The sequence below is a fragment of the Pan troglodytes genome, chromosome 22 (assembly GCF_028858775.2).
Source record: "Pan troglodytes isolate AG18354 chromosome 22, NHGRI_mPanTro3-v2.0_pri, whole genome shotgun sequence".
In the NCBI taxonomy this organism is placed as follows: Eukaryota; Metazoa; Chordata; class Mammalia; order Primates; family Hominidae; genus Pan; species Pan troglodytes.
Window position 1 is genome coordinate 33,037,258 of NC_072420.2, and position 28,000 is coordinate 33,065,257.

General features: G+C 47.2%; 1 protein-coding gene across 6 annotated transcripts in view; it reads right to left on the reverse strand.

Moving 5' to 3' along the window:
* The window catches only part of URB1 (URB1 ribosome biogenesis homolog), a 110,737-nt gene that overhangs the window by 46,278 nt on the left and 36,459 nt on the right, over positions 1 to 28,000 (reverse strand). For all 6 annotated transcript variants that reach the window (XR_010154419.1, XR_001712457.4, XM_531425.9 and 3 more), the window contains exons 16-30: positions 26,949 to 27,065; positions 26,358 to 26,496; positions 25,432 to 25,602; positions 24,209 to 24,405; positions 22,202 to 22,420; positions 20,819 to 20,998; positions 18,473 to 19,328; positions 16,885 to 17,086; positions 16,083 to 16,269; positions 12,965 to 13,023; positions 10,201 to 10,394; positions 8,909 to 9,019; positions 8,599 to 8,662; positions 5,643 to 5,814; positions 4,800 to 4,902 (exon numbers count right to left, since the gene is read on the reverse strand). Coding sequence is in view for 4 of the 6 variants with exons in the window: in XM_531425.9 (XP_531425.6) it covers positions 4,800 to 4,902; positions 5,643 to 5,814; positions 8,599 to 8,662; positions 8,909 to 9,019; positions 10,201 to 10,394; positions 12,965 to 13,023; positions 16,083 to 16,269; positions 16,885 to 17,086; positions 18,473 to 19,328; positions 20,819 to 20,998; positions 22,202 to 22,420; positions 24,209 to 24,405; positions 25,432 to 25,602; positions 26,358 to 26,496; positions 26,949 to 27,065 (2,971 nt within the window). In the remaining 2 variants the exon portion in view is untranslated. The remainder of the gene's footprint in view (positions 1 to 4,799; positions 4,903 to 5,642; positions 5,815 to 8,598; positions 8,663 to 8,908; positions 9,020 to 10,200; positions 10,395 to 12,964; positions 13,024 to 16,082; positions 16,270 to 16,884; positions 17,087 to 18,472; positions 19,329 to 20,818; positions 20,999 to 22,201; positions 22,421 to 24,208; positions 24,406 to 25,431; positions 25,603 to 26,357; positions 26,497 to 26,948; positions 27,066 to 28,000) is intronic.

Consider the following 28,000-nt stretch of genomic DNA (forward strand, 5'->3'; position numbering starts at 1 on the left):
TTTTATTTCTCACAAGTGACTGTTTTTGATAAGAGGGGAAAAGAAATCCAAAAGCTTTAAAAGCACCAAACTAGATACAATTATATTGTTTTACAAAAGATGGAAGAAATGTGTTTAAGAGACACCTACAGAAGTACATAACAAATATAGGTAAATGGAATACATTTGGGAAAGAGAAAAGTCTAAACATTTAGTTTATACTCACTAAAAGCGGCTAATACTCAGCTGGCTGGGATATTTTTAGTAATCACTGACATTCTAAGACAAATGGATTTTCCACGTGTCCATGAGGAAAAGTCAGTTTCCTGTTTTGTGCTCATCTCTGCTACTCTATGAAAATCTTGGCTTTGTAACACTTATGGAAAAGAGCCGCCCTCAGAATGCTGAAAACATAATAGGCTATTTAAAAATAGTTATAAATGCCATTCTCTTTGTTTCAAGAACCTCATGAATAGCAACGTGGCCTTAACAGACCTTCAGATCAAAATGGCTTAACCAGGACAGTTATCAAGGATTAAAATTAAAACTGCCCCAAAACTGGGTGTAATGGCTCACCCAGCCTAGCAAGGTGCTGTAATCCCCCAGCAACTGGGAGGCTGAGGTGGGAGGATTACCTGGGGCCAGGAGTTCCCCTGGCAACATAGAGAGATACAGTCTCTACCAAAAAAAAAAAAAAAAAAAAAAAAAAAAATTAGCTAGGCATGGTGGTGCACATTTGCAGTCCTAGCTACTCAGGAGGCTGAGGCAGGAGGACGGCTTGAACAGGAGTTTGGGTATACAGTAAGCCATGATCATGCCACTGCACTCCAACCTAGGTGACAGAGTGAGACCCCGACTCTTAAAAAAAATGTGCCCCAGTATTAGTAGGCTTCAGTAGCAGTGCAACTGCTGTTGGAGCATCAGAAATCTTCCTTACACCTCTTTTTACATAATATCCCCCAGAGGCACCCCAATGGGCTAGACTCATCACAGTGAGAAGAGTCAGAGGAGCCTGCGTGCTCTGGTCATCTAGTGATGAGGCTCAGAGAATTGCAAATGGGGCTTCCTGTTCTGGCTGCCTTGTGGCATGTGTGAATTATGAGCTGTAGATTTCAGCCCAGTTCTGTTGAGGACAAGAGTTTGCTGTGGAAAAAGCATTTGTCACTGCCATTGCTAACAGCCTTGGCTGGCCCTGTTTCTTGGCCAAGGACTCAAAGAAGGGAAGGAATAAGGTTAAGAAAATAGGTTCCCATTTCCAGCAAAGGGCTGAAAACAGAGCAGTGGGACTGTAATTACTCTCAAGACTGGCAGCCACATATAAAAATTAATTGGATGCTCAATTTAGGATTGCAGTTAGTTTAGCAATACCTGGACCCAGATGCCACCGCAGGAAGTAAAAACATACAGTTGAGAACTTCTGCTACACTCTGCGTAGCTGAATCTCACAAATGTAACATGGGATAGATGCAGCTTGGCAGCAAAGATTACATCATGTGTATCGCCATTTACATGAAGTTCAAATACAGGATGCTGGCCCCTTCTAGGGAGGAAGGGGCTTGAGGAGCTGCTTACTGTTCTATGCCCTGATCTCGCTGGTGGTGTCACCACTACTGACTTTTCTATGTGTCACACTTCAACTATTTTAGTGCCAGGAATTTGCCTCTTCCAATGAATGAGTGTGCTTCCTTTCAGCAGTCAATGAAATCTGTTTAAAAACCAGGCCTCCATCTTTCGTTCGGGATGACAAGATGCTCAGAGCAACATCTAAGAAATGAACTTTCTGGGGAGTGTTTTTTTTTGGGGGGGGGGGTATATCCATTTCCCTCTCCACCTGTATGCCTTTTGAAATGTTCTACTTTGATATGAATTTTTCGTGTAAATTTTTGACTATTGCAATTCCTTTTCAAATTGGGATAGGCAAGCTCTGCAAATTTTTCTACCTGTATTAAACCAATAAAACTTAAATAGATGTATTTGGAAATTTAACGTAAGGAAACTGGTACCTGGTACATTTTCCTAATTTGAAAGACCATTTACTAATGACAGCTCTTCAAAAAAGTCCTCCCAGACCAAGGAAAAAAAAAAAAAAGCACAGGACTCAAGATTTCATGAAAATTAACATCCTGATTTTGCTATTAAACTTTTTCCAAGCCTTTTTCTCCTGAAAGCTCTATTTGTTATAATTCACTAAAGTTAAAATGTCCAGTAGTCTTGCATTTTTTTAGAGTATGGAAACTTTATTTCCATGTTTGATGAGTAACAGATTTAGCAGCACCACTGAGGCACAGGGGAAATCAGAAGAGCTTCCTGGCCACAGACTAGGAGATCTGCTGCAGTTAGCCTGCTGCTTAAAATCACCATCAGGGCAATTAAGATATCCATTTGCTATTACCGTAATCTGACATTTGTATGAAATGCCCCCTGCTCTCTTGCAAACAAAATCCAGCTTCAGCAACAGAGCACAGTGCTCACCATGAGGAGCTAGAGCCAACACAAAGGCCTATTGATGGGAAGATCTCTATGAAATCCTAGCCTCTTTGATCTTTTTAAAAGGGATACAAAGGGCACTGATAGAGGATTGGCAAGTCTATTCAGAAGTAGGAGCATTTGTTGAGAAAATAAAATTTCAAGTTTAAAAAGGAGGAAAACAGGATGAATAGTGGAACACTGTCTCCCCAGTGCACCTAAATCTCCCCAGTTGTGAAGTCTGGGAGTCCATTCAGGGATCACGCGAACCAGCACAGTAGCAAAATGTGTGCCGCCACACCTGCAGCACACCCCACTGGAATCTCAAGCTGGACCTAGGAAAACATGAGGAACTGCAACAGTTCTCCCTCTAGAATGAGGAAACTGTGGCCAGAGGTAGGGCAGGAAGTGCATTTTCCCTGTATACCCTTCAGCACCTGCTGAATTTCAAACTGTGAATGTATTACCTAATGTTAAAAATTAATGAACTTAGACTTCCCAATTCTGGCAAGATGGAGTAGACATGCTTTTTCCTATTCTTCCTATCAAGTAGAACTAAAAATACTGAGCATCATATGTAGAACAAATATAAGATGATTCTGGAAGGTAGAAAGAAAGCAGACCAGTCAGAGACCTTGAGACCCAAAGAACAAGGTAGTGCGTTCCTGGGTTGTCTTCTTGCCTCGTTTGTCCTAGACTTAGAACTCAAGTCAGCAACCTGGAAACATCGACAGGCTCTCACACACACAAAGGCCGGAACAAAAGCCTGTTCTCTCTAACAAAAAAGAATGGAAAAAGGGCTGCCTAGCAAGACAGAAAACTGTGAGCCAATAGCGGCGATACTTCAGCCAAACACTTCACTGTGCCCCACTCCCAGCCACACCAGCAAAGGTGGAGCCTAGACTCCCACCCCTGCCAGGCTGGAAGGAGGAGCCCCAAATCCCCTGTTGGGGTGGCATGAGAGAAGGCCAAGTAGGGAGGCAGGATGTTCCTCTCCTGGGCAGTGACAGTACACTCCTCCTGCCCCCACTGGGGTGTCAGAGGAAGCCTAGCAGAGAGTAAGGACTTTCAGCATGCCCAGCAGTGACTGGGCAGCCTCCACTTCTACCTGTCCCCACCAGGAAAGACCTGCAGAGGCCCAGTGAGCAGCTGGGACCCCCATCTCAACCAACAGTCACAAGCGGGACAGATGGACTTTTCAACACACAGAGGCTGTAACAACTGACAACAACAGGTGAAGCAGTATGAATCCAGACCCAGACCTCACACCTCACAGAAAAATGAGCTCAAAACAGATCACGGGCTTAAATTTAAAGAGTAAAACTAGAAACTTTTAGATAGAAACATAAGAAAAATTCCTCAGGATCTAGGGGTAGACAGAGTTCTTAGATGCCAAGAGCATGATCCGTAAAAGGAAAAACTGACCAAATGGACTTCATCAAAATTAAAAGCTTTTGCTCTGTGAAAGAGCCTGTTAAAAGGATTAAAAGATAAGCTACGGATTGTTAGATATTTGCAAACCACAAATCCTTCCAAGGACTAGTATCTGGAATATATAAAGAACACTCAAAACTCAATAGTTAAAAAAAGAAAGACAAAAAAAAAAAAAAAAAAAAAAAAATCCCCAAACTCAATAGTTAAAAAAACAAAAAACAAAAAATCCCATTAGAAAATGGGCAAAAGACATGAACAGACATTTCACCAAAGAGGATGTGCAGATAGCAAATAAACCACAGGATGTTCAACATCATTACCCATTAGAAAAATGCAAATTCAAGCCACAATGAGCTATCCCCGCACACTGTCAGAATGCCCCCAACCAAGAGACCTGACCAGCCTGGGAAGATCAATCTCAGTGTTTCTCAATGTGCATTACATGGAAGTGTTGCTTTCTCTCCCCACAACCCATTCACCCACAAGGACTCCCACTCTGAGGCTACTAGACACAAAACATGATTTCCAAAATGTACTTAAGCCAAGAAAAAGGCAACCTCAGCAAGCTGACCCATTTTCAGGACTAAAATCTCTCATTTCTGTTGGTATTTGACCAGTAACTAATAAAAATGCAGAAAATGTTCATCATTAGGAATTAGGAAAACATCAAAGACAACTGGACATTCCCAGATTTTAAAATTACAATTTTTTTTTAAAATCACTGTATGTTCAAAATACTAACTGTGACTTTGCTGAAAATCACTGGAATGAACAGATGAGAGGATGGCTGAAGATCCTTTAAGAATTATTTCCAAGATTCAGGTCCTCATGTGGTAATTATGGCAATAATTACCATAATCAACCTGACCTCTGAGAAGCCATGCATAGCAAGCCCTGACCCAAGAGAAGACTGCAGTTACCTGGCCTGGTCAGCTCACTGAAGAGCTGAAGGAGAAAGCAGGGGTCATAGAGGCCATCAAGATCCACCCTGCTTTTGTCTTTGAATATCAGCTCCTGTGTGTCCTGAAAGAGCCAAAATCAACAAAAATGTGTGATTCAACCTCACAAAGGTAATACAGGTTGAGCATCCCTTATCTGAAACACCTGGGATCAGAATTGTTTCAGATTTTGGAATATTTGCATACATAATGAGATATCTTGGGGATGGGAGCCAAGTTTAAACACACAAATCATTTATGTTTCATATGCACGTAATATACATAGCCTGCAGGTAACTTTATAAAGGAATTTAAGATAATTTTGTGCATGAAACAAAGTCTCTGTACACTGAACCTCAGGAAAGCAAAGGCGTCTCTATCTCATGTTAGTGCTCAAAAAGCTTCAAATTTTGGAACATTTCAGATTTGGGATTTTCAGATTAGAGATTCTCAACCTGTATGGCATAACTGTTTACCCTCTACTGCCAGAGCTCAAATTATTTTGAATATTTAAGGGCATAAAGCAAAGTGCTTGTGTAAAAAGCAGTGCTTGTACATGAAATGATAGGATCCTTGGGATGTGCTGCAACATAATCTCCTTGGGGGCAGGGGAACAGTGGTATAAACAGAACAAGCGTGGCCAGTGCAGATCATTGTTGCAGCTGGGCGGTGGGCTTATGAGGGTCTGGTCTCTGTACCTTTATATATGATAAGATTCTTACTTAATAAAAAGGTAAATAACAAGAAAAACGAAGCTGAGGGTGCAGATGGAGCCCCTGAGGCTGGGGTGAAGGGGTGGGTAGGACAGAACAGCAGCAGCCCAACCTCGGGGGGCAGCAGCCTCCGGTTCTGGGGGAAGTGCAGGATGGTCTGCATCATCTGGTCCCGGTCCAGCAGGCGAAGGATGTCCCCGACACTCGGCTGCTGCCACAGTGACCTGCCCAGGCTCCGGCATGTCTTGTGATGCTCCACGGCTGCTGGGCCCCACAGCAGCACCCTAGAGCCAGAAAAGGGAAAAGAGACTGGTCACAGAGCCCCCCGGGAACAGAATTAATCATGATAACAACAACAGGTAGCAGTTGTTAGGCTGCCAGTTCACACCAGGTGCTGTTCTGAGCATGCGACGTGTTACATCACTCAATCCCATCACAGCTTACGAAGTGGGTGGTGGTGATGGTGAGGCTGAGGGTGGGTGACAGTGTCGGTGATGATGACAGAAGCCGGTGTCTACTCAGCTGGCCCTATTCTAAGCCCTTCATGTAGATCAATTCACTCAATCTGCACAACAGCTCCATCAGGTGGGTACTATTATTATCCCCCTTGTGCAAATGGGGGAAAGAGGTGCGGAGAGGATTAAGCAAGTTGCTCAGCTGCTCACCTGCTCAGATGGTATGTTGCAGGGCTGGGATTCAAACTCAGGAAGTCTGGCTCCTGAGTCCATGCTAGACCATAGCGGCAGAATCCTGATCTCTCACTGCTCACATGCGGCCACGAGTGAACCAGGTCTGCCTACACAAGCCTTTCGGCTAAGCCCACCATGTGTGTGCTATGGACAACCTTTATACCTCAACCGCCACCGCAGCTGTCAGAGGCCACCTTGCCTTCCTTCCTCCTAGAAAATGACTCCAGCCTAGCACTTCCCCCAACTCTCCTCCTCCCTCCCCCATCCACTGCCCTGCTGCTGCCCCGCTGCTGCCAGGCCGCTCCCCAGAGCCCAGCGGAGCCCAGCTGTGACGAGGAATGCTTCCCTGCTGTCTCCCAGATGGAATGGAAATGCTTCCATCTGGTACTTTCACCCTCCACTGCCAATCCATGTGGCCTTCCCATTGCCTGTTTCCCTGCACACATCCAATGACCCCGATAAGCCGGGCTACTCACCCTTTCCCCAAATGTCCTGAGTTTCCACTCCTGCATGCTGTTTCCTCCTCCTGCTGCCCCAGGCCCCTCTGCCCACCTCACCTCAATTAAATCCCTCTGACTCGCCAAATGCCAACCCTGGCACGAATCGGTCTTGAGCACACAGGGCCTGGCTCTTGGTGCTCCTGTAAGAGCTGGTTTATATCATGGGGCGTTGAGTCAGCTGCCACTTTAAAAATGTCTAAATTTCTCACAGTCTGTTACCCTCAGCAGACGGGAAGACTGTATCTCATTCCCGTAGGTTTTCCTGAGAGCACCAAGCCCAGCGCCTCCAGGCAATCAAGGAACATTATCTATAGAGCTAAATACTTCTAAACAAAATTCTTCTAAATACAGGTTCACTTCTGTGCAAGTCGACAACAGTCACTAACGTCAGAAAAGGAAAGAATCATCCTTTCAGGGATGCTCGCTGTTCACCCCAGTTTCTGGCAGGCAGAGAGCCCATGCTCCAGGCACACCCGGCAGACTGCCCATCACGGACCAGCGGGAGAGCCGCCACGCAGCGTCCAGGATCCCCAGCTCAGCTCCCCGAGCTCAGGCCTGCTCCCTCATCTAAGGACGAGATGTTTATTTTGTTTGCGGAAATGCTCTGTGCCCCTTAGAGCCACAGTGCCAGTGAGCGGCACATCCTTGATTCGCTCTTCCCCGGGAGCTGAAACTAGACTCCCTTCACAGCCAGCCCTGTCCTGTGACTCCCTGGGCAGCCTCGCTTGGCGTTCTCTGCTCTCTGTGTTAGAGGTCGTTCTGCAGAACTGGGTAGCTGGAACAATGCTGCACTGTGATAAAACCCGCCTCCGACTTGCTCTCCCCTCTTCCTCACATAAGAAGGGCTATTCTACTCCAGAAAGGACATAACTGACATAGCACCAGCTCCGACGTCAAAAGAGCGAGGCTGCCGCAGGAGAAAGGAAAAGAGCTTCTATGCAAGCCCTGGGCATTCTTAAGAGACAGAAAAAAATGTTTTCATTTCCTTTTTCTTTCTTTTTTTTTTTTGTGGGGTGGGGAGGGTTGGGAGATAGCTTCTGGGCTGATACAGCTCTAATCTTTAAACAAAGTACTTTGACGTGGAAATTGTTTTCTCCTCCCTGCAAGCTCTCCTGAACAATCTTCCTTGGCCCAGTCAGCCCGCCTCCTGGCTGAACACACACACACACACACACGTACATACTGAGCAGATGTTCCAGTGCTAGTCCCAAACGGCAAGGAGAAAAGAAGACTCTAGGGCAGCAAAGAGGATCCAAAAGTGCATTCTATCAATGGCACATTTGATCAAGCTCCTGCTTAGGTGCGGCACTTGTAAAGGTGAGGCAGGGCCCACAGGGAAAGGTGTCACACTCAGCCCTGCAGGACCAAAGCCCATCTGACCAAAAGACTGGGAGCCCAGGAAAGACAGACATGCACACCCACACCCACCCACATACACCCACGCACACACAGACACAAGCATGCATGCACATACAGACAAAAAAAAAGAGATTTTATGTACAGTTGAGTCCCCTGACACTTCCCCTGAAATCCCTATGGCATAAGTCAATCTACCTAAAGGCATGAGCAGAAAAGTTTTCAGAAAAATCAACCAAATGAGACACCCCAGTCCAGCTGACAGTGCACAACAGGGGCAATTCCAGATGGACAGGCACCCATCAGTCAGCTGCAGTGGCCCTGCCCAGATGCCTTATGGCATAAGGCCAAGCTTCCCCAGAGCAGCCTATGCAGAAGCCAGTGTGAGTCAGGGGAGTGCTGCCTGCCTCACTCTTTCCCTGAGAACCAAAATGGAATGAGAGAAAATCTCGAGTCTGGAGCTCACTGTGTGGAGAGCAGGCTGTGACCTCAAGGCCTAGTCTACCTCTAGCCCAACACTCACCTGAAGTTGATGAGGCTGAGCTTGTTCTGCTCATACACTCGAAGCAGAAGTAAAATCTTCTGATCTACAAGTCAAAGCAGGATCGGTTTAGTAAGATGAACCCCTGACACCCTCCTGCTGCTCCCACCACCTGCCCTCATACCCTCCCTGCTCAAATGGCCCGGTCCTCACATCTTCGCCCTGCTCGCACCGCCTGGTCTCACTGTCTCCTCCTGCTCACATCCCTCCAGCTCTCATTCCCTATCTCTGCTCATATCCCCGGCCCTCACTCCCTCCCCCTGCTCACACTACCCAGCCCTCACCCCCTCACCTAGGACGCTGAGAGTGGCGCCATAGGCCCCAAGAAGCACTGCAAAGTGGCTGCTCTCACAGACAGAGGGGCACATCTCCACCACCGTCAGCATCAGGTCCACCAGCGCTTCTGCAAGAAAACAACCCTGAAACACATGGCATGGTGGGGCAGACACACTGAATACCAGTAGAGGAGAGAGCCTTCCAGGCAACACTGAAATGCTGGAAATCTCCTCCTCTGAATAATACTGGTGTTTGGACTGCCATCTAATCCCTTCCCCGCTTATTTTTTTGTTATTATTATTTCCTTTTTTTTTTTTTGAGATGAGGTCATGCTATGTTGCCCAGGCTGAACTCCTTAGCTCAAGCAATCCTCCTTGGCAGCCCAAAGTGCTGGGATCAGAGGCATGAGCCACCGCGCCCAGCCCCCCACGTATTTTTCAATTAAGATATCTCCACAGTCACCTTTCTTCCTAGGCCTTTGACAAGGCTGAATTCAGTCCCTGCGCATTCCCCCTCCCAAATGTTAAGCCAATACAGATTTTCAATCCAGGCATGTTCTCCCCATGACTGTGCTACCAAAGCCTCTACTCTGTCTACTTTTGCCTGAATTGAATGGCGGAGCCCTTTTAGTTTTTCTACTACCCATACCAGTGATGTGGCTAATGGCTGTCTTCGACTTATTAATAGCAGTTTATTACAGTCTGACCCTGTGGTGATTGCTAATACTTCCGGGTGTGAATTTTATCTGTCTAAACAGAGCGTGGCACCAGGAGGGCAGGAACCCTCGGATTATCTTCTCTGACATCCGACCTGTGAGCGCTGAAGTGAATCCTTACTGAATTAGGGATGGAGCCTAAACTTAGGCTTTTGAAGTTCTTTACCACTGAACTGTCAATGGGCAAGTTCTAACCGTTTTCCCTTGATAAAAGTTTCAATCTTCCCAAGCAGAAATTTCATGCAACTAATCAATTTCTCTCAGGTTAGACACCCACACTTTTTTCCCACGCGTGACTTCCCCTCGATCCCAGATTTTAACATGAGCCCATGATAACGGCACTAAGATCTCAAACACAACTTCTGTAAGCCAGTTAAGGCCTTGAAAACAGGTTTGTATTTGCTGTTTGACCACAAGTCAGAGGAGACATTTCTTGACCCTGGATTTGACAGAAATAAAACATTCCGACACTGTCTTGGCAATGCTTCCTTAGCTCCGAGAGCCGGAGGGAGATGAGTCTCAGTGCAGCCAGTGTAAGGAAATCAGGAGATAAAATCTGGATATGGAATGGAAGGGTTGGGGTGAGGGGTCACCTTTTACTTGGCTGTCCGGGCTCTCCTCTCCGTCAGATGTCAGTAGAGTCGGCAGAAACAGCGAGTGCTGCATGAGCATCACGTAGACCACCGGGAGCTGGATGAGCTTTGTGCGCACGGAGCTTTCTGGGCTGTACAGGAGCTGTACGGCGGTGAGGAGGGTCTTTAAAAATGTGTGGTCCTGGTACCGAAATCTAGGCGGCGAGAGTCAAAGGGAAAAGAGCTTTGCTAAAAGGAAAATTTATTTTACAGGAAACAATATTCTTTTTTCTCAGCATTTTATTTATTTATTTATTTTTGAGATGGAGTCTCATTCATTCTATTGCCCAGGCTGCAGTACAGTGGTGCAATCTCAGCTCACTGCAGCCTCTGCCTCCCAAGTGCAAGTGATTCTCCTGCCTCAGCCTCCGGAGTAACTGGGATTAAAGGCATGCACCACCACGCCTGGCTAATTTTTGTATTTTTAGTAGAGATGTGACTTCACCATGTTGGCCAGGTTGGGCTTGAATTCCTGACCTCAGGTGAGCCGCCCACCTCGGCCTCCCAAAGTGCAGGGATTACAGGCGTGAGCCACTGCGCCCGGCCATTTTCTCAGTATTTTATTAAGAAAATGTTCAAACAACACCAAGTTGAGAATTTTGCAGCAAATACCCTATATCCACCATCCAGGCTCTACCACTGACACGGCACTGCATAGCTCTATCACAGTCTTGTCTGTGCACTGACACAGGGAGCACTTCTCAAAACAAGGGAGGGATGCAGTGCATTTATTTTCTTTTTTTTTTCTTTTTTTTTTTTTTTTGAGATGGAGTCTCGCTCTGTCGCCTAGGCTGGAGTGCAGTGGCGCGATCTTGGCTCACTGCAAGCTCCGCCTGCCGGGTTCACGCCATTCTCCTGCCTCAGCCTTCCGAGTAGCTGGGACTATAGGTGCCCGCCACCATGCCTGGCTAATTTTTTCATATTTTTAGTAGAGATGGGGTTTCACTGTGTTAGCCAGGATGGTCTCGATCTCCTGACCTCGTGATCCGCCCGCCTCAGCCTCCCAAAGTGCTGGGATTACAGGCGTGAGCCACCGAGCCCAGCCCAGTGCATTTATTTTCTTTATGACTCAAACACCAAACAAACTTCCTGCTTAGTGGAAACGCCAGGAGGCATGAGAACAGCTGTGCCTGAGAAAGAGGCAACTTAGTGCCTCCCAGGTCACCTTGCCCGGCCTCCCTCCTTCCTCACTCTCCTCTACTCAGAACTTCCATCAAATGGTTCAGAAGCCTTCTATGTCCTAAATCCCTTCAAAACCCACTACGGAAAGGAAAGCAACATGCTCTAAAGAAAGTGTTTTTCAATCCTATACGAATAACTTTAACCTAAGATGGAAAGAAATATCATAATTCTGTGATGGTAACCTATAGTTGTCATTAACCTGGCACCCACTCTCACTTCCCTCTCTCCTCTTGTGTGAAATACTTTTCTCTGTTTCAAGTTCATGGGATGGTCAGGGAAATGAAAATAATGCATGACTATCTGATTGCCCCAAACTGAAGAGCTGGAATGTATCAAGGGTCAGGAAGGATGTTAAGGGAAAATGAACGCTGACACACACTCTGTTGGGAGTGCAAATTCGCTGGCCGGGCACAGTGGCTTACGCCTGTAATCCCAGCACTTTGGGAGGCCGAGGCAGGGGGATTACCTGAGGTCAGGAGTTCGAGACCAGCCTGCCCAACATGGTGAAACCACGTCTCTACTAAAAATACAAAAAATTAGCCGAGCATGGTGGTGCGTGCCTGTGGACTCAGCTACTTGGGAGGCCGAGGCAGGAGAATCACTTGAACCTGGGAGACAGAGGCTGCAGTAAGCCGAGATCACACCATTGTACTCCAGTCTGGGCAACAAGAGCAAAACTCTGTCTCAAAAACAAAAACAAAAACAAAAAATTTGCTCAACAACTTTGGAGAGCAGTTTGAGCATCTAGAACTGAAGATGCACCCACACTAAAAGCTAGTAAGTCCCCAATCCACCCCAAGAGACATGATAGAGACTGTAAGACTATAATGGGAGAGAATGAGAGAATGAGACAGAGAAAGAGAAAAACAGTGAGGGAGGGAGAGAGAGATGTGATGTAAAGGGGAGAATAGGGAGAACAGCCTAGATATTTGTCAGTAGAAGACTGGCAAAGTAACCTGGAATATAGTCAAAAGACCGAATATTGTACAGCAGTAAAAATGAATGACTTAGATCTACAAGTATCAGTACGGGTAAATTAGAAACATCTCAGTGAACAAAAGGATGTATAAAGAATGATACATTAAAAAAAAAGAATGATACATTAGTGTAAAATGTTAAACATGCTAAATAATACTGTTTAACAACATACTAACCCTCAGTGTATGAAAATACAAAATAAGATACTGACAAGACAAAGCAGAACCTCAGAAGAGTGTTGACCTTTGGTTAGAGTGGGATGAGAAAGAAACAGGACAAACACAGAAAACTGTCAACATGTATTAAATGTGGGGGCTACTATTATTCTCTGCACATTTCTGTATTTCTTTAAATAGTTCTTTTAAAAGACCGCTTCTCTCATCATCAGAAGCACCCTGTGTCAAGAGGCAAATCATTTAACTTCTCCAACTTCTATCTCTAAAAACGAGGTGACATCAGCTCCACCACGTAGATTATGCTAATAACAAGCTATAAAAGAGGCTTTGCATGATGAACGACATTCACACCTTTACCAAAGGGCACCAAGAAAATAAAATCATCTTACTTGAGTCCCGTCTTCACGAATTTCTGCCAGTCACCAGGATCAACTTCATTAAGTGCATGCTATGAATAAAATAAGTAAGAAAAACACATGAAACATCTCAGTCTACAAAATACTAAAAGGCCCCAGCTGCAGAGCCTTCAGAAAGGCATCTGCCTCCATGGCCTGACTACCTCCTCTGTAAAACCCATGATCAAAGGGTTGAAAAGAGGAGCGCTGGTGTCCCCTTCTGCTCTGACATTTGTGATTCAACCCAGCAGCTGCTCTGTTCTGGACTCTTTGTGCAATGATTATTATTTTTTTTAATAGAATAGGCATACAAATTTATTAATGTGCGTGGGAAAAATCACTGAGCAGTTACTCTTGTTTGCACAATTCTTGACAAGCATGTGATAGCTCAAACTTACAGGGGCAGAGAGCAGAACCAAGATTAATCTTAAAACAAAAACTAAAATGCAGAATATGAAATTACACTTAGAGCCATGTAATATGAAATTACATTTAGGGCCATTCAGTAAATATGAAACACAGTCATCCAAACAATCCACAAGAGCATGAAGGTTTTGGATTTTTTTTTTAACTTAAAAAAATTGTTTGGTTATTTCTGCTAGTAGCTCTGACATTTTATCAGCATAATTGTGTTTATCAAATAGTCAAAGGAAATTTCCTGAGTAGTCCTGTTATTTTTTCCTTTGTCTATCATTTCAAATAGCACTAATAGATTTGTAATTAGCCTTTTATTAAATAGCCAATGAAAACCACTAGTGTGACACCTTTACCCAGCCTCCAGGACACAGGGTTGGATGACATGAAGAGGTCTGTGGAACTGGATGATCAATGCTGGCTCCAGAGAGACCAGCTACAGGCCGTGTGTGTGCAGGCTGCTGCCTCCCACCAGGCTGGCTGTGCAGTGGAGGCCACAGTTCCAGAAATCACAAGGAAATCCAAGGAGATCCTGGACCCATCAGCTGAGGTATATCTCACACTCGTGACTTTTTTTTTTCTTTTTTAAAAGAGATTGGGTCTTGCTAGGTTGCCAAGGCTGGAGTGCAATGGTGCAATGGCTATTCATAGGCGCAATCCCACTACTGATCAGCACAGGAGTTTTGACCTGTTCTGTTTCCAACCTAGGCCAGTTCACTTCTCCTTAGGTAACCTGGTGGTCTCCTGCTCCAGGAAGTCACCATACTGATGCCAAACTTAGTGTGGAAACCTGATGGGAATAGCCCGGAACCTCTGGGCTCAAGCGATCCTCCTGCCTCAGCCTCCAGAGCAGCTGGAATTACAGGCGCGTGCCACCATGCCTGGCTCATCACATTTTTATATACATGTTCTCTTTCCCCCAGCATTTCCTGCAACTGGACATAAATGGCCAAGTGTGCAAAAATGGACCAGGCAAAGATGTTTATCACAGCATTCTTTATCATAATAAAAAACTGGAAAACCACCCACAGCTCCACTATCATACAACTGCGTGATACATGATGGTACATTTACCCATCTACCACTGACCACTAACAAAGTCACAGCAGGTCCACAGTCATCGGGTGGGGAAAAAAATCTCTAAATATGGTATTATGCTAAAAACAAACAAAAGACCAGGCTACACACAGCATGCATAATATCCTATTAATATATAAAATTATACATAATTTTATCACACACACACAGATATATAACAAGGTTTCTACAGGGAAATTCACCAAACTTATAATGAGATAGACTCTGGGTAGTGGGAGTTTTTTTTTGTTTTCTTCTCTATTTTTTGCAGTGTGAATACTTGCAATGAGTATGTCTTTTAGCCCTGTGATCACAAAAACCAGTAATTCCAAATTTTATGAGTGGTAGAGGAGGGTGGACATCATACAGTAGAATTCTACTCAGCAACAAAAAGTAAGAAACTACTCATTCCCACCACATGGATGAATCTGGAAAGCATCACTGAACTTAAAGAAGTGAAACGCATCACAGTTGACACACTATATGATTATACTGCACAGTTCCAAGTATACAAAGGTCTCAAACGGGCAAAACAACCTCAGGGTTACAGAAATCAAAAGAGTGGTTGCTTTGGAGGGAAGGGGATTTTGAGAAGATGCACAAGAAACTTTCTGGGATGATGAAAATCTTCTTGGATAGGAATGTGGGGTACACAGATACATGAAGTACACATATTTCTGTATATTTCAAAATATGTAAACTTACCTCAATTAAAAGAAAAGGCAGGTAAGGAGGGAGGCAACCCTCTAAAAGAGCCCAGTCTGTCATTCCATCATCAAGCCACCCACCGGATGGAGAGGAATAATGGCCAAATATCTCTAAATTTTGTGAAAACTATAAACCTACAGACCACGAAGCTCACTGAACCCAAAGTACAAGAAACTTGAATAAAACTACCCTGAAGTGTGTCATTATCAAACTGCTTTAAACCATGTAAAAAAAAAAAAATCCTAAAATCAGTCAGAGAAAGAAGACACAACACAGAGAAACAAAGGCAAGAAAGGCAGGTTTCTTACTGGAAGCAAAGCAGGCCAGAAGACAGAAAAGCAACAAGTTTGAAATACTTAAAGGAGGAAAAAACTATCAACATAGAATTTTATACCCAGTGAAACTTCCCAACTTGTTTTATAAGGCCAGCATTACTTAATCCTTAAGACCAAAGACATTGCAGGAAAATAAAATTACAAATATCCCTCATGGACACAGATGCAAAAATTCTTAACGAAATATTAACAAATCAAACAATATATAAAAATAACACATCAAAATCAAGCAGGCTTATCCCAGGAATGCAAGGTTGGTTTAACATTCAAAAATTTGTTAATATAATTCATCTTATTGGTAGACTAATCAAAAAACAAGACATTATATAACATCTTGAAATGGAAAAAAGCACTTGACAAAAAGCATTTGACAAAATCCAACGTCCATTCCTGATAAAAGATAGTTCATCAATTCTGGGGTTATCCAGTATCTGCCACTCTGCCCCAGACACAGCCCCTCTCATTTCCTACAGGGCCATATTCATGCCACCTGGCTTGAAATGCATCTATAGCTTGGTTTGTCTAGCATACTCTTTCCCACAGAAATTTAATCTGGATCTCTAAGAAAAGACACTTACCAACAACGCATTTAATCTAAGCAGCATTTCCTTCTCCTGATTCTGAGTATTATCATCATCTTGCTGTCCACCACTGAAAGACACGATCAGCCACTTCACACAGGACTCCAAAAGGGTCCTTCTCCAGGCACACAGCTCTTCTGCTGACCCTTCCAGAGCTGCTGAAATGGAGTCGGCCACGATCCACCTGCAGCAGGAGATGAGAGTCAGAGACAGAGAGCAAGTTTAAATCCTTGACTTTACGTATAATCCAGCATCACAAAGAGCCATATGGGATAGATGCTGAGTCCTGCTCCCCACACTACCCACTCACAGGAATCACAGGCTTCCCTGGACTCTTACTCAAATGCCAAAGATATACCAAAATTTTTACAAGCAAGGGAAATACTATTAGTACACCAGGAAAAGGACACGTATGTCCAGACTTTTTCTAAATCAGGGTTTCTCAACCTCAGTGCTACTGACATTATGGGACAGATAATTCTACCCTTTAGAAGCCAGAAGCAACACCCTCTCATCCTAGTTGTGACAATAAAAGATGTCAGACATTGTCAATCGTCCCCTGGGAGAAAATCACCCCCAGCTGAGATCCATGGCTCTCAGGGAACCCGACCCAGCCATCTACTTGTGGAGATGTACAAGCTCCAGGCAGGATGGCTGGAAGTAGAGTTCTCATAGGAACTGCCTGATCACAGATGGGGCACAACAGTAATGCAGCAGTTTTTCAATGACTTACTCTATGAATTAAAAAAAAAAAGACACCGAGAGTGGAACATCCTGCAACCAACCTGAGCCTTCATACCTCTTGTGACTGCTTGGGGTGTGAAGCAAGCTGGGCAGGCGGTCCATGAGTACACTGAGATCCTTGGCTCGTGCAAACGGGACCAGCTGTGCCAGGATCTCCTGGTACAGCCCAGATGCTGGGGGACTGTCAGTGCTAAGAAGCCTGCTCTGTAGCTGCCTCCACAGGGTCTTCCTCAAGACAGGAATGACAGCGGAAGACACTAGGGCAGAGATACAAAGGAGAAGTCATCACACCCAATGGTGGGCTGCAGCCAGCTTGGACCAGCTCATAGGAACTGGTTGCTGTATTTTAGGTATCCTGTGACCCTGGTGATGCCACACCGGTGGCCTGAAATTGGTCACGGCAGGAGTACTGACACCATGGAAACTGGCACACCTGTCTCCTTCAAGGGTCCTCCCCTATCTCATCAGTCAACACTCTTGATGGATACTCTTCAACACAGGGGGCCCTGGCTATAGCCGCTATTTCTAAGCTCATGATGAGACCATGAGTGCCAAGGTTCTCAATTCATATGGGATTCATTCTTCAAAGCCATGGAATAGGGAGGGTAGCTGCTATGGTTTGGATGTCTGTCCCCTCCAAATCTCATGTTGAAATGTGATCTCCAGTGTTGGAGGTGGGGTCTAATGGGAGGTGTTTGGGTCATGGAGGCAGGTCCCTCATGAATGGCTTGGTGCAGTCCTTGTGGTAGAGTGAATGAGTTCTGGCTCACCCTATTAGTTCCCAGAGTGCCAGGTGTTAAAAAGAGCCTGCCACCTCCTGTGCCTCTTGCTTCCCCTCTGGCCGTGTGATCTCTGCAGAGCTGGCTCCGCTTTTTCTTCCACCATGAGTGGAAGCAGCCTGAGGCCCTCACAAGAAGCAGACGCTAGCTCCTTGCTTCCTGTACAGCCTGCAGACGCATGGGCCAAATAAGCCTCTTTTCTTTATAAATCACTCATCCTCAGGTCTTCCGTTATACCAATGTTAAATGGACTATGACTAGAAGACTCCTAGTTGCAGGGCACTGTCTTACTTTTTAAAACCTCTGTCATCAGTGATAGGAAGTTATGCAAAACAGAGGCAAAGTGGTGAGTAAAAATCACCCATGCATTCAACAAAAGGGAATTACATTAAATTTGGGGTAATCGAAAAGTGCCTCAGCTCTGAAACCCAGTGAGTGGAGACAGAAGAGAGAGCTGAACCCAGGCTGCCTCGACTCAACATCAACTCATCAACATCTCCCCAGAGGGCAGGGAACCCTGGGACATGGGATGGATTGGCACCCAAGAACTCCTTCAACGTAACAGGACAGCCCTAAATAACCCCCGCTACTGTACCCAACTCCCGCCAGCTTCATGTGGGGGAACTCGGACCTGATGGGGCACAATGGGCTGTGCCTCAAGCCACAAAGTAGGGAGACTGAAGGGAGACAGGGTACTGGGGAGAATTACTCCATCTTTCTCCATCTTCAGAGTTGTGTCAGACACTGGAAACTAACCCACATCCCAGAACCTGAATTTCTAGGGTTTAAAAATGGCCATGCAGTTCACCTTCTTAGCCCGTGTAACTTAAGACCCCAGCTGCCCAAAGCTAGCCTTTCCCTTACCTCCTGCTGGGCGTGTGAAGTGGCTCTGTGTCCTGCACTGGAGGTACACATGGATGAGGGGGAGGAAGTCGTCCAGGTCCCCCTGGAGGCCGAGCCCTGGGCCAGCCTGCAGGCACCACTGCTCGAACCACAGCAGGTGGGTGCAGCTCTCCTGGAGGAGCAGGGCAGCGATGCTGAGGGCCGCCTGTGTGCGCCGGGCCAGGCAGTAGTCAAGCAGATCAGCCCCAACTGCAGGGGCCAGCACAGGGTCTCTCTGCAGAGTGTGGAGGAGCACTGTGTCCAGCTCGTCCACTGCTAGCGTGGGCAGCAGAGCCCCCAGGCCTCTCACATACTCGGAGGACCACAGGAGCTCACCACTCTGCAGCTGATCCTGGGGGCTGCAGGTCAGCAGCTGCACCAGGGTCTTTCCAAGAGCATTCAGGTGTCTTTCTTTCCCGGGGGATTTCGTGGGTTGCTGGGTCACCAGGTGTGTCTCAGGCAGGCTCAGCAAGGCCAGGGTGACCTCACGGAGCTGGGCACCCTCCATGTATGGATGCAGCTCCTGCAGGGCCTCCAGCTGCGGCGGGGTCTTTGGTGGTGATGTGGCCGGGCCCGCCCTCCTGTTCTGAAGTTCCTTCAGCACACTCTGGGTGATGGCCTCTGAGTACCTGGCCAGAAGGCCCAGCTGCCCAATGTTCCGGAGGATCGGGGCACTTGCTGCCAGCAGCTGAAGGACCCCTGCACTAAAGTGGGTGGCCAGGAGCTTCACGAGGACAGGGCTGAGCGTGTGCGGCGGGAGGGCCTGCTGCTCCAGGGCCAGGAACCAGCCCTCCAGGGTGGGGTGCCTGAGGATGGCCACAAGCACCTCCTCCAGCGTCTGAAAGGCAGTGACGAGGCACAGACGTCACATAGAGCACAGGGCTAAGACAGGGGCGGCAGCTGCCACACAAGTATTCACTGTTGTTAGCGGGACAGAGAGCAGAAGGCCCCTTTCCTAATCCATTCCATCCTCAAGCCTACATTTCCATGCGCCCCTCGGGGTGCCCAAGGCATCGCAGCCAAGCCCAGCCAGAGCTGTCATCCAGTTATACCACAATTGCCTGAGACACTCCACCTGCCCCGGAAGGACTGGACTGTGACCTGGCTGGTGCCCCACCCACATTTGCGAGCACGTGTCTGAAGAACCCAGCCTGGGTGAATTTCCAGCATGGGAAAAGTGCTCTCTATGGTCACTCAGTGTGGGGGGCGGGCCGTGCAGAAACACCACCATGTGAGTAAGATCAATCAGCTGCTGGCTTCTCCTCAGCGGCCTTGCCCTCCTAGATAAATCTGGTTGAGGGACAGGGGTGTCTACTTACAGCTGGGGTGATGTCAGTTTAGATGAGACCATGTGTCCGGGGAAAGTGGGTTGGGATTAAACCACTGTGTGTCTACGATCCTGAATTGAAAGTAATCCTGTCTCCACTGTCAGGAGGAGACTGGGCCTTGAGTGACCCCACAAAACCCCCATACTAGTTCTGACCTGGCCAACTGAGTAAACATTGAGCAGAATGCAGTTGAGCTCCCTTGCTGGATTAGAGAGTAATTTCATTCAGTCGTTCCTCACAGCCCTGCTGAACCGATTCCTCGCCAACGACACTCCACCAGTTCCCAGAAAGAAATTTTCTTTCCTTATTTATTCTTAGGGAAGGAAAGAGGAGCCTATCACAGTCTCCACTCAAGCTCTACCAGTTAAAAACAGCAAAGCACGATTACATATTGAGAATGCTTTGCCTCACGCTGACTGGCTAATAATAGGTGGTCCCACCCAAGAAAATACCTCCCAGAAAGGCAACTCAGAGCTCAAAGGAAAAAAGTGTATACTTCAATTAGATTGTGCAACAAGGAACGTGTCTGCCTCCTGAACCCGGTAAAACAGGTTACATGGCAAACTGTGAGAGAAAGAGTCATCTTGGCCCCAATTAAACAGCCTGCTTCCCAAGACTCCCAACAGGACAGAAAGGCTGCTGCTTCTCAGAGCAGTCTATTTCCTGTGTGTATTTCCTGTGAAAAGCAGCACCTGCTGCCCACCTTTCACTCAACACAAGCTGCAGCTATTCACACTGTTTCTCAGCAGGCTCACCTCACACAGCGTGAGAGAAAGCTGTCTGCAGGGAGGGTGACTGTACACAGAAAAGCAACTGGAAAGAGAAGCCCAAATTAAACCGCACGCTGGGCGGGTGCCAGGAAGTTTTTATGATCTCTGCTGTAGTTTCTGCATTTCCCAACTTTCCCACAATGGACCTATGTTTGTTTTTAATCAGAAGTGAAGAGAAAGCCACTGCCCATGACTCTGAGAACAGGCTACCAGGCGACCTGTGGCGGTACCTGATCATTGGCCAACTCCAGCGAGGCCACGGACTCCATGTCCAGGAAGAGGTCGGCTTCGGCCCGGGCGGCCTCGCATCTCTGCTGGTTCTGGGCATCCAGCTGCTCACAGTGGACAACCAGGCGCCTGAGGAGATCCAGGAAGAGCTGCAGGAGAGGCGGGCCCACACTTCTGCCCAGCTGTGAGGACAAGAGCACGAGCCTCAGCAGGGAAGAGACGGGTTCACAGCCACCAGGCAGTGACTTCCAGGGCCCGTGTTTTCAGAGCAGGAGACTCGGGAGGCAGGCTGAGATGGCAACTCCTCACAGAGTGTGTGAGACACCCATCAATGCAATGCCATTTCTCAAATAAGAGCTGTGTCTTCCTAAGCCTTGGTGAAACACAAAGGTTGTTTTGACTAAAGTGAAAGGGACAGGCCCACCTCAAAACTTAAAAATCCCTCGAACCACATCAGGAACAGAAATTCATCAGCCAGTTACTAAATTAATACACTTAAGAGGGAGGGCTGGGCCAGGCTCGGTGGCTCACGCCTGTAATCCCAGCACTTCGGGAGGTTGTGGCGGGTATGTCACCTGAGGTCAGGAGTTCAAGACCAGCCTGGCCAACATGGCGAAACCCCGTCTCTACTAAAAATACAAAAATTAGCCAGGCGTGGTGGTGCGCACTTGTTATCCCAGCTACTAGGGAGGCTGAGGGTTGCTGTTGAGGGTTCAACAGCTTGAACCCGGGAGGCAGAGGTTGCAGTGAGCCAAGATCCTGCCATTGCACTCCATCCTGGGCAACAAAAGCGAAACTCTGTCTCAGAAAAAAAAAAAGAAGAAAGAGGGAGGGCTGGGTGCGGTGGCTCATGCCTGCAATCCCAGCACTGTGGGAGGCTGAGGCAGGCAGATCACTGTGAACCCAGGAGTTTAAGACCAGCCTGACCAACATGGTGAGAACCCATCTCTTCAAAAAACACAAAAATTAGCTGGGAATGGTGGTGCATGCCTGTAGTCCCAGCTACTTGAAAGGCTGAGAGGTTGGAGGGTGGCTTGAGTCCACTGAGGTCGAGGCTGTAGTGAGCTATGATGCGCCACTGCACTCCAGACTTGGTGACAAAAAAAACAAAGGCCCGGCAGGGCTGCCAACCCATTCTACTGTAGGAAGGGCTCTGTCTTGACCAGGCTGCCCTGAAAACAAAGTCAGGCTGACCTGGCTCCCATGAGCAGGGCTGAGGGACATGAAGAGTTTGCAGCTGAGGTCTGGACAGAACAGCACTTAAACTGCCTCTGCAGTGAGTTCCAGGGAGCAAGAGTGTGCTGGGCTGTGGGCCCGACTCAGAGAAGGCTGAGCTCTCTGGTGGCAGAGCTCTGAAGCCTGTGGAGGATGGGGGCAACGCTGACCTGGCCGAAGTTCTCCACGGTGCTCCGCAGGTAGAGCAACACCTGCTTGGCCGCGAGCAGGACCTGCTGCATGGACAGGTGTGGCATGGTGGCCTGCAGCTGCACCTGGATGTGCTCGTCCCGAAGCGCCTGGCTCTCGTAGGCTGCCTGCAGCAGGGCTGTGAAGGAGGAGGCCAAGGGAAGGGCAGGGGGCGAGGGGCTGCCCTGTGCCTGCAGCAGCTGAGGGAGACAGCAAAAGGCCGGGGAAGAGAAAGACACATCACCACAGATGAAAACGGTCATAGGCACAGGTAACACACAACAAACGGACATTTCACAAAGAAGCACATGCTGAGATAGGACTAACGAATACGGGACCGTGTGGCATTTTACTTCAGTAGAGTAAGTTCTGGTACCATGTCATGCGTACTTTCCTAGAGCGTTTCCACTGACCACATGTGAAGGCCCAAATTCATGCTGCATCTACACCCCTTGGAGAACAAGGCAGAAGCCTGTCCCACAGGCAGGAGCCACGTGTGACAGAGGCAGGATGTGAATCACAAGAATCACTAGAAAGGGGGAAATCAGCCCACAGAGAAGCCCGCTCTGCGAGTGGCCTGCCTTCGGAAGACCTTCCCCAGGAGCTGCGGGTCGAATATCTTGTTAGAAGGACAGAAGATGGGCAGAACACAGAGAAATTTCTGGAGCCCTTCTGCCTCAAACTGAAGTTATTCATTTCTTCTAACATTACTACCAAGCTGCCTTCTTTATTTACTCCACGTGGCTTATGTTGCTATAATTCCATTTGACTTCCTTAGGCTAATAAAACCCAAGGCTGTAACATGCCCTGAAACTCGGTGGTTGTCAGTGTTCCCCAGGCCTGCAGCAGCATGTGTGAAATGCAAATTCTCAGGCTCCACCCAGACCTGCCGGGTCAGACACTGTGGCTGGAACCCAGCAGTCCAGTTTGAAAAGGCCCTCTGGGGAATTCCGACACACCCTGGAGGGTGAGAACCACTGCTAAGTCTTATTCCACAGAAGGTGGACACCCACTCCAAGCAACCACGAGGGGCAGGACAGAACCTCTAATACTGCCACATAAGTTGCTGTCTGGCTATCACTGTGGCCTACGTGTGGAGGAAGGTGGCAACATTATGGGTGAGGGCTCTGGAGCCAGACTGCCTGGGCCAAATCCTGACTCCACCACTGACTGGTGTTGGAACCGCTCTGGGCCTCGGTTTCCCCATGTGCATAAAGGATGGTGAGAGTCCCGGCCTACTTCTCAGAGTTGCAGTAAGGATTAAACGGCCAAAAATACACATAGTACACTTAGTACAGGACCTGGTATGCCTCCAGAAAACACACAGAAAACATGCAATCGCTGTTGGCTATTGCTGCCAATATCACAAGACAAGGAGGGTCTAAACTGACTGCTTTTTCGAACGCAGCTAAAATGAAATGAATGCACAAAAATGCATACCACAAATTTCGTGCCCCACACAGCATTGTAAATACCCTGCACATTGGAGCCAGAATCCCATTAAGAGAATGTAGTCCCCAGCAAAAGAAAATATACTTTTTCCTTTCCTTCCCCAACTTTAGCAGAAGAGACCCTGCTGGAGGCCTTGAGGGGGCCATGTGTGACAGCTGAGCACAGTTTGTCTAGGGCCATGCTAAGGTCCGCAGAGGAGAGCCAGGAGACAAGCACGCACAGATAACAAGGTAAGGAAAAAAAGGAAGAGGCAACGCTCCTGCCCCAGGCTGGAAGAGGAATTAACCTATTATCATTATCAGGGAGCCAATGGGGAATTTAATTTGGCTGCATCACTGAGTCCTGTGTGTTCAGTTATGTTAGCTGAGCACCAGGGATACTACTTAGCTTCCTCTCTTATGCAGGGGACTTTAGGGTAAGAAATTTCACCCTGCAGGCTGTCTGGCTACCCAACTGCACAGCTGTGGCCCAGCCAGTTGGGACCCTGGGAAGAACCCTGCACAGCAGCAGTGACCACAGCTGTGGCTGCAGCTCACCCAGGCCTCTCGGGCTTGCTCCGGGATCCAGAGGCTGTAGTATCTGTTAAACCGTGAGAGCTGCTGGCAGCAAGGCACCGGGCATGGAGGCTCAAGCTTATCATATGCCTGGAGCAGGAGACACAGAGCCAGGGGGTCCCTCTGGGTGTGGAGGAGGTCAGTCAGCACTGCCGTCAGATATGTCACAACGTTTTCCACTGCAAAGGAACAAGATGCATATGGGAAGAGGCTGGCTGGGCCCACCCTTCTGTGACCTACCAACACCACCTTCTTCCACATACAGGCAAGACCCTGAAAAATTCATGCAACTCCATGAGGGGACACATAACCACAGGGAAGGAGGTGCTACTACTGGAGACTGTACTAGGCTCTGTTTTATTAAACATATAGAGCAAAGTCAGACATCCACTCCCGAGGCCCAGGAGTGAAGACCCACGCATGTAAAAGGCCAGGCAAAAGCCACCTGGGACCAGGACTTGCTAGGTGCTCACCAATCCGTTTACTGTGCCTCGGCACACAAGCCTCTCTTGCGTGTAGGCTGGGACCACATGCCTGGTTAGTCACTTCCAGGCCATAACACCCCTTGCTTGACTGTCCACTCTTTCCAGTTCCCTTTCCATGGTGATCTTGGAAGCCATAAATTGAGACGACATAGCTACAAAATGGGAGCAGCCTGAATCCCTGACCAACCTCCTAAAGGACAGCCAACCAGAAGAGCCACCTGGCCTGTATTGGACCACAGCATGGTCTAGAAACAGACCCTTATTTATTAAACTACTGACAAGTCAGGGCTTATTTGTTACTGCAGCAAAGCCTGAGTTCTCCCGACCAATCATGCTACTATAATCTGTGAGCACTTCCTTGGGTCTAAGTTGCCTGGAAAATCCAACAAGTATGAAGGATTCATCCTCTACATCAACGTATCAAGAATAAATGTTGACGAAAAAACATCAACGTTACAGAGGCTGTCTGGGCAGCCAGGCAAACACATTATTTCAGACTCATGCTCAAATGACCAATTTCCCAAAAGCCTAGCCAGCCCCAAGATCCCTCCCGCTGTGCTCCTAGCTCTGCTGGCTGGGTAGCTATCACTCTGGGGGTTCTGACCTCCTATTGCCCTGGATTCTCAGCAATTGATCCCAGAGCCCCTGGAATCCCACCTCCCACCCTGCACAGACTAGCCGGCCAGGTGCAGCCAAGACATCCTGACTATACACAGGTACCTGCTTCATTGCCTGTCCCAAGGAGCAACTTATTCCTGGCTTCCAGGGCCGCAGGGACCACCGCACTGAATGGGAACGTGAGCAGGATCATGTCTTCACTCAACGTGAACCCTATTTCCTCATCCAAGCCTTCACTGCCCTCCACCAGGACATCCACCATGTCGAGAACCTCTGAGACAGAAAGAGGAGAATCCAGCTGATGTGAGAGCCACTGAAGGGTTTCACTGCAAATACCCACAGGGAGGCAGAAGCAGAATACGTGCAAAAAGAAAAAAGCCAAATTCCTCTTGGGGGGAGCGTTTAACATAGTTTGACCCTAAACAGACGAAAACATTGCCTATGAAATCTTTTGTATCTTTGTCTGATAAAATGCAGGATATTCAGCTGAGGTGGTAATAGGTTGAAGTTTCCTCAAGTGACACAAGAAGCCCAGGAACTTTAACCCAGATATTCAGGCAAACAAGCCAAAATCTGAGAGGCAAAATAGTGTGAGGGTTAAAGCACAGGCCAGAGCCAGAGTACCTGCGTTCTAATCCTGACTTTGCTATGTAGTAGCTGTATGAGCTTGAGCAAGTTATTATACTAAACCTCTCTGTGCCCCAGCCGCTTTATCTCTATATAAAATGAGAATAATAATAATACCCTTTTCTCTTGGGGTTGCTTATGAGATTTACATGAGTTAGAACTTAAAAAGAGCTTAAAACCCTACCTGGCACCCAGTAAATACTATGCAAATAAAACAACAAGTGTTTCCCATTACATGAACACATAAGGAGATTATTTCCAGAACAGGCTGGTCTTTGCTGCAAAGGGACTGTGTGCACTTGGCCTAGGGCATTAGTGCAGTTCTTGTTCTCAATCTCTTAACACGTCACTGTGGCTTGGTCTTCAGACCTCTGAGCAGCGCAGAACAGAATGGAACATACCGTCAATGTGGGAGATGGGAATGCTCATGTCATCAGCTTCTTGCTTCGTCATAGTGGCCTGCAGCGTGCTTGCTTCTTGGACAAAGTCAGATGCTTTGTCTGTGTATGAATAGGGATTCGCCACCAATGTCAATAAAATCTGGGCATTAAAGAGCCAAATAGAAAGCATTCAGATGGTCACAGGTGAAATGAAGAAGCCAAAAAATGTCACTGGTCAAAATCAAGGCAAGTGATAATATGTTCAATCCTTAATTAGAATAGTTTTACTATGAAATTGGGCCTAAACTTTTTATTGTGGAGTTAAAAAAAAAAATCTCCTTTTACTATAGCACTGCTTTTAATACCACTTTTGGTTACCTATTCCCCTATGCAAAAACAAATTCCCAAAAGGAAATGAAACAGCATGCTGTAATATATACGTATTTTACAGATTCTAAAACTATGTAGATTCTGAAGTCTCAGCAAGAATTAGGAAGTAAGCCAGGACGAGAAGTCTTTTGGTGCTGGTGCATCAAAAATGCCTCGATTACGCTAAGAAGTTAATATAATTATCTCTGAGCATGTTCCTTTATGTGGGAAATATGTGCTTACGCGTTCCAGAAACTGAATCACAGTCTCTTTGTCCTCTTCCACGGTGTTCTCTAAATGCTCCAGCCAGAGCTCCAGCTCCTTCCAGGTGTGCTCAAACACCCCCGTGTCCCGCAGAATCTGCCAGGAAGTAGGCACCGGTGAAAAAGTCAGAACAGAACGCGCTTTCTTTCTTTTCTTTGAGACAGGGCCTCACTCTGTCACCCAGGTTGGAGTGCAGTGGCATGATCTCGGCTCACTGCAACCTCCGCCTCCCGGGTTCAAGCAATTTTTCTGCCTTGGCCTCCTGAGTAGCTGGGACTACAGGAGTGTGCCAACACGTCCAGCTAATTTTTCTAATTTTTTAGCAGAGACAAAGTTTTGCCAAGTTGGCCAGGTTGGTATCAAACTCCTAGCTTCAAGTGATCTGCCTACCTTGGCCTCCCAAAGTGTTGGGATTATAGGCATGAGCCACCACACCCAGCCTACAGGACCCACTTTCTGTCGGAGGTCAAGCAGTTTCATTGTGCTCCAGCACCACACGCCCAAGGAGCACGCAGGGGGTGAAAGTTTCATCCCATTTTTCTCTGAAAGTTAGTCTTTCAACATAACATCCCCAATTGTTGAGGGAAACAAGCAAATCATTCTATGCTCTCTCAAAGACAATATAATCTGGCCAGGCATAGGGGCTCATGCCTGTAATCTCAGCACTTCAGGAGACTGAGGTGTGAGAATTGCTTGAGCTCAGGAGCTTGAGATCAGCGGAGGCAACATAGTTGAGACCCTGCCTCTACAGCAAATAGTAATTTAAAAAGTAGCCGGGTTAGCGGTGGTGCGCACACATGTGGCCCTAGCTACTCAGGAGGCTGAGTTGGGAGGATCACTTGAGCCCAGAAGGTCAAGATGGCAGTGAACCGTGATTGTAGCAGTGCACAGCAGCCTGGGTGACAGAGCGAGAGCCTGTCTCAAACAAACAAAAAAGACAATATGATCCCTTCTCTCAAGGCTACTTATCCTTTATCCTCATTTCCTAAATAAAAAGAAGGGAAAAAATTTGGCTGCTACTTAGGAGCCAA